The sequence below is a fragment of the Vigna umbellata genome, chromosome 1 (assembly GCF_029865625.1).
Source record: "Vigna umbellata cultivar VRB3 chromosome 1, Vumbellata_1.0, whole genome shotgun sequence".
Lineage (NCBI taxonomy): Eukaryota > Viridiplantae > Streptophyta > Magnoliopsida > Fabales > Fabaceae > Vigna > Vigna umbellata.
The window spans coordinates 63,312,901-63,319,417 of NC_142165.1; the positions used below are offsets into that span (position 1 = coordinate 63,312,901).

Sequence of the window (6,517 nt, forward strand, 5' to 3'; positions counted from 1 at the left end):
CATTGGAATGAAAAATAGAAACTCTCAAATCGAATTTAATTGACTTTGTTACGATGTTGATTGTGAGCAGGGTCACATGTAAAAGTAAAATATACAACTATTATTGTTTTATGGAAAAATTGAACTTACTTTCTATTACGTTATATGATACTTTTAAATAAACCTACACACTGATTATTTTTTTATTTTGATGATTTTATATTCTCTTAAATTATATATATATATTTTCAATAAATAATATACTTTTTTTTATATCTATAGTAAAGTTATATTAATTTATTTTGTTTACAAACATCATAGTGATTAAATTTTAAATAAATAATTACAAATATTGTAAAATTTTAAAAAAAGTTATATATAAACATTTTCATTTTATTAAATGAATTTCATGTTAACAATATTTAAGAAGTCATTAAAAACTAGTATAACTTTTTATAATCAGATCACATAATATTTTATGTATAAAATATTCTTTAATCTTTATATTTTTAAATTTTAACATTTAATTTTACAATTATATTCATTAAATTTTAGTTAATGTATTAATTTCAAATAAAAAATAGATACGTATTTAAAAATTAAAGCCTTTCACCAGTTTCTCTCTCATAATTGGAGGGCAAAACTCGAAGTAAAAGTAAAAGTGAAAAAACAACCACTCGAATTCTCACACATTATCCCATATTTGATTTAAGGTTTTGTTATTTTGTAATGAATAAATTCAGGAATATGAAGTGGATAGATCTTAATGAATTTAAAGATGGAAAATTAAAATCAATCTGGCTAATATGTTCTTTTTATCGTTTTTTAATTTCCAAGAAAAAAACATAAAAGTTATTTTAAATTATCGTTTTCTATTATTCTCAACAGTAATTTCATGAAAAAAAAAACAGCGTAAAACTTTTCGGAACTAATTTTAAATTACCAAATACAGTCATCAAGGCATATTTTGTTATTATAAAGTTCTAGTTAATTATTGTAAAGTAAAAAAATTAAACATTCACAGTAATTATAAATTAGTATAGATAATAAACTTATTTAGTTTCAATAATTATGTTATCGATCTTTTTAATAATGCGTTTAATTTCAATAATTATATATAAATTAATTAACAAAAGTTAATTGCAAGTTCAAGTTTACGTAACTTTCTGTCTAAAATAATTTTGACCACTTAGAATAAATTACATCACGGAAAATATACTAATAAATTGAAAAAATAAAACATATATTTAAAAACCAACGATGGTTTTACTTGAGTGGAGGGTGACAATTGATGGCAGCCTGTAAAATACAGAAGGTTTGTTACCAATAGGAGTTATTTAATATATATTTAAATTAGATAATAATGTCGATTAATATTGTGGCAGGCGGGGTCATTCTGATGGCGTGGCGAGATGATAGATAGATACAGCATCTACGGTACTGCAGAGGAACCCAACTTGAACACTTTCTTGAGCAAGTAAACACCTGTTCCTGTTCTTCTTCTGCTCCTCTTTTTGCTGCATCACATTCATAAACTCTCTCTCTCTCTCTCTCTCTCTCTCTCTCTCTCTCTCTCTCTCTCATGTGTTATTGTTATCATTCATTCACAAGTCACCAGTCATAACTTCCAGCCAAAGCTGCAAAATTCAACTTTTCTTCCCTTCCACTGCTGCATGAGCTAGTTTCCAAGCCATAGAGGAAGAGATAGTCAGAGATCTAATGGAGTACGAGAGGATAGAGAAAGTTCAGGTTTGGCATTTAGCCTCACTGCTGCGTTTTATCTCCTCTCCTCGTGTTTTTTTCTTCATGAAAAATTAAATCTTTTTTTTTCTTTTTCTTTTGGTTGGATTGGTGGGAGAGTAGTTCTTGAAATTCAAGGTTCGTGTTGGAGGAGTTCAGAATGGTCACCCCTTCTGTTTCCTCGTGGGCTTGGTTTCATTGATTCCCTCCAAGTGAATTTTTAACGTGGTTCAAGAACCAGGCTTTTACTTTTTCTACTTTTGTATTGAATGGAAGGATGGGGTTTGTCATTATTATTGGGTGGGTGGGTGGGTGGGCGAGGAAGAGAGGAAAAAAAAGGCTGAAAAGGGAAAGAGAAAAAGGGTAGGATTCATTTGCCCTCATTTTTCTTCTGAGTGAAACGGTGGGGTGGGCCTTTTGGTAGAAAAGAAAGTGGTCATGTATTGGGTATAATTGATTATGCAGTGTTCTTCAAAGTGTATTCTGTTAGAAATTTAGTACTTGAGTTATTCTGCGATTTTGATGAAGATAAGTATGCCATTTGTTATGCAGGCTGGAATAATTTCTCCCAGTAAACTGAGGATGAAGTTGTTAGGGCCTCATCATCATAGGAAGAAGGATGGATCCAATAGTAATTCATCCAGAACTTCCCCTTCAAGGCTTGAAGATGCTGAATTTGTTAATAGCTTACTTGCTTCAAAAAATGACAACCTTGAAGATGAAGGTCTGGAAATGCAATTCCAATATCTTTATTTTTGCATATACATTTACTTTTTATTTAATAGTAAAATTATTCCTTCCAGTTACATCTCCAAGCTTAGAGGTTCTATCATTAAAGCCATCCAGTGATGCTGTGGTGGACCGGAAACAGAGTGGGAAGATTTCCCATGAAGCAAAGGAGACAATAGCGAAGGAAAATGGTGAGACGGGTCGTGTAAAGATGCAGCATTTTCAGAAGGTTGTTGGTAGTGGAAGTTCAAGCACAATTCACGCGCTGAGATCAGTGGAAGATGAAAATCTTGATTATGACAGCAATGCCAGCTCGTCGAGTTTTGAGTTTGATAAAGGAGAGAGACCGGGGAACAATCCTGCCACTAGATCTCTATTCAGACCTATTCCTTCTAAGTGGAACGATGCCGAGAAATGGATAATGAATAGGCAAAACATACATGCTAATCACTCCAAAAAACATGTTGCACATAACCAAGCGAATCGCATGGCATCAAGCATGGTGAGGGTTGCTCCCGAGTCTGCTCATTATGATCATAAGCTCCCCACAGGCAAGGTGACGGAAACGAAGAGAGTTGATTTCTGTCAACCCACATCACATACGGGATTTGAAAAGTTCTCTTTTGTTCCCTCCGATGCTCATTCAGTTTCAGGTCAAGCACATGGAGCAAATCCAGTGGTAGAGTCTTTTCCCCAGAGCAAAGATTTGAAGGAAGTGAATGAATTGGTTCTATCTTCCTCAAGAGGAACAGATGATCAATCAGGTATTCTGTTCATCCCCATTAGTTATAATATAGAGAGTGGATGTGTTTGGTGGTGAATGATCTGAGATTCTGAGTGAAACACTGAAACATAACATACATTTTTATTTTTTTATTTTCCATATGTGACATGTTCGGAGTTTGGAGAGAGTAAGGTTAACTTGGTTTTCATGATACAGTGATGCCTGGGATAAGATCCGTTGCGATGAGAGACATGGGAACTGAAATGACCCCTGTGCCAAGTCAAGAACCTTCGCGGACAGCTACTCCTGTTGGGTCTGCAACTCCACTACGGAGCCCAGTTTCGTCGATGCCGTCGACTCCTCGGAGAGGTGCACCAGCTTCAACACCTTTGGACAACATGACCGATGAGGATTCCCAGTTTCCCGTTGAAAATGGCAGAACACATTTGTCTGAAGAAGAGATGAAGATAAAGACAAGGAGAGAGATTGCAGCCCTTGGAGTGCAGCTTGGTAAGATGAACATTGCTGCATGGGCAAGCAAAGATGAGCAGGAAAAGAACCAATCTTCTCCTCAGGGCACCAATATGCAAGAACAGGAGAGAATTGAATTTGAAAAACGTGCTGCTATGTGGGAAGAAGCTGAGAAATCTAAACATACTGCCAGGTTTTATTTTACTCACATTCTCTATCAATTACAGATACATGTAATTTGTTCATTGTTACTAATGTGATTGTCTCGCGTTTGAATTTGCAGATTTAAGCGTGAGGAAATCAAAATTCAAGCATGGGAAAGTGAGCAAAAGGCAAAATTAGAAGCCGAAATGAGAAGAACCGAGGTAATTATTTCATGACAATCAGAGTTAAAGTTAGAATCTCTCTGTATTTTCTGCTCTGAAGTAACATAGATTGACCCTCTGCTTATGCAAGGGTGGATAAAATGATAAAAAAAAAACCTTTTTTCAGTATAAGAACTAAATCATATGATTCTTTGGTCATTTAATTGCAATATGGCTGTTTGAAAATACTTTAGTTGAAGACTGTTATCTTTATTACTAGGCGAAAGTAGAGCAAATGAGAGCACAGACGCATGCAAAAATGGTGAAAAAGATTGCTATGGCGAGGCAAAGGTCAGAAGAAAAGCGTGCTGCAGCTGAAGCTAGAAAAAATAGAGAAGCAGAAAGAACTGTTGCTCAAGCAGAATACATACGCCAAACAGGACGATTACCCTCTTCCAGTTACATATGTTGTGGTTGGCTGTGATATAAACCTTAAAGATTGCACTTGAAAGAAGATGCACCTCACTCCTTGATTGCTTATCTTTCTTACCAAGATGATATGGATCATCAAAACTGTCTATATCATCTTATACGTTACTTGAAACCTTGTAATTTTCAAACAACTGAGTGCAAGTTGCTACTTCATTAAAGTGATTGCCGAGTGATGTTTACAAGTTACGAAGAGAGAAATGTTTGCTTCGATGTACCTGGTCTTTTCTATTTCATTTTATTGTAAATTTTCTTGTGATTTTGCTTTTAGCTTTTGGTGCTATTTCAAATTCGTGTTGCAGAACAGAGAATATTCAGTGCATGGATGGAATAGAAATGAAAAAGGTCTAAGCTTGAAAGAAAATCTCAACAAGATCCGATCTTTCTATCTTACTACATATTTGAGTGTTGATTCTATAAAACACTTGATATTCATTTATTGACATGGTTTTAGAAGGATTTAATATGCTATTTAAGCATTGTCTTAGCTACCGTATTATATGTCTGTATTTATTATTTCTTTCTATTACATTGTCGTAACTTTTTCCTACTGTATTATGTAAGTTTTTATTTTTTCATTTATATATAAATCATTCATCTATGCGTAATAAAGGCAATCTACGATTGTTAATCAATCATATATTATGTTTTTTCTTGTGTTGCGTGCCTCTTTTTTTTTTCTTGATAAAGTTTAATATGGTATCAAAGCATTTTAATTGAGGATTTGTATTTGGCATTCTCCTCATGAGTATCTTGTTCAACGAGTTAATAAGTAGAACAATATTCAGTGTACATAGCCAATTTGCACCTTCATCCTAGGGAAAAATTTATTTCTATTCTTGGAATTGATATATCGTAAACTATTATTATTATATAGAGGAAAGTTGAATTCATTGATAGAATAACTTCAAAGTCAATAAAGATAAAATGTATTTAATATGGTGCTGGTATAATAATATAGTATTATTCATTCATTCTTTCAAACTCAAAACATTCTGTAGAAGAATAAGGTTGATATAATTTGGTAAAAGTTGAAACTGTTTTTTACGAAGAGATCTTTATAAAATTTAGGTTAAAATCCTATTTTGGTCCTCTAATTTTTATTTTATTTAATTTAATCTTCTAGTTTTTAAAAATGATTCAATTATGTGTTTTATGTTAGATTGACATTAGATCTTTATTAGAATTTATACATCACATAACCTAAAAAGTCTAAGTATTGAAATTAATTTCATTTTTTAGTTGTAGTGATTTGATATGTAAATTTCAATAAAAATTTAATGAAAATGACCAAATTAAATTATTTTTAAAAATTAGAGGACTAAATTAAACCAAATAAAAATTAGAGATGATTTTTTATAAGAATTAGAGGAAAAAAATATTTTATCCTAAAATTTACAACTACAAACATCTTTGACAAAATAAGGTGATGTTAATGTAATATAACTTTTATTATCAAATTACTTGTTATTGGGGATGAATTTGAGAATTTTAGACTTGATATGATAACTTTGTATACTATAAAATATTGAAAGAATACTGTAAATATTATTCCTCAATGAAAATTGGAAGATGAATTTATGCAAATTTTACATGAATTAAATGATTATTATAATATCATATCAAATGTTTTTATGAATCCTTTTTCATTAATGTTTGAGATTTTCTCTTATGTAATTCAACAAGATCATAATTTTTTAGTGTCATGTTTAATGAATGTTAACATGTTAAAGGAATCATTATGTAGGTCTCCCTCTTTATAGATGATAACATATATCAACTCAAAGAAAGCTTTAAAGCAAGCCATTGGAAGCTCTTGGCCAACACCCAAAGAAGAACAAAATAAGTTGCAATTAAAAAAAAGTGTTGAGATTGTTGATAGGGGAGCACTAATTTAGCTGAACCTACAATCTTAGTGATATATGTGTTTTTGATGATAACAACACATAATTAATAACACATGAGTATTTTGTGTAACATATTCTATGCTTACATGTTATATGCTTTTGTTTACTGTGATAAATCTGTATAAGCATATTTGTGAACATGATTGTGTTGTTCATTACATATCATTGTGTTT

General features: G+C 31.9%; 1 protein-coding gene across 2 annotated transcripts; it reads left to right on the top strand.

The window, feature by feature from the left end:
• Nucleotides 1-1,359: 1,359 nt before the first annotated feature.
• LOC124847809 (Remorin family protein) lies at nucleotides 1,360-4,707 on the top strand. 2 transcript variants are annotated; one of them, XM_088104033.1, is made up of 7 exons: nucleotides 1,360-1,456; nucleotides 1,591-1,728; nucleotides 2,272-2,443; nucleotides 2,523-3,212; nucleotides 3,389-3,836; nucleotides 3,927-4,008; nucleotides 4,229-4,707. In XM_088104033.1, exons 2-7 carry the CDS (start codon nucleotides 1,699-1,701, stop codon nucleotides 4,430-4,432), a joined length of 1,626 nt encoding a protein of 541 aa, XP_087960159.1. In that variant the 5' UTR covers nucleotides 1,360-1,456; nucleotides 1,591-1,698; the 3' UTR covers nucleotides 4,433-4,707. The 2 variants fall into 2 exon arrangements, with proteins under 2 accessions (XP_087960159.1, XP_087960158.1); XM_088104032.1 differs by having other exon boundaries at nucleotides 1,390-1,728.
• The last annotated feature ends 1,810 nt before the right edge of the window (nucleotides 4,708-6,517 follow it).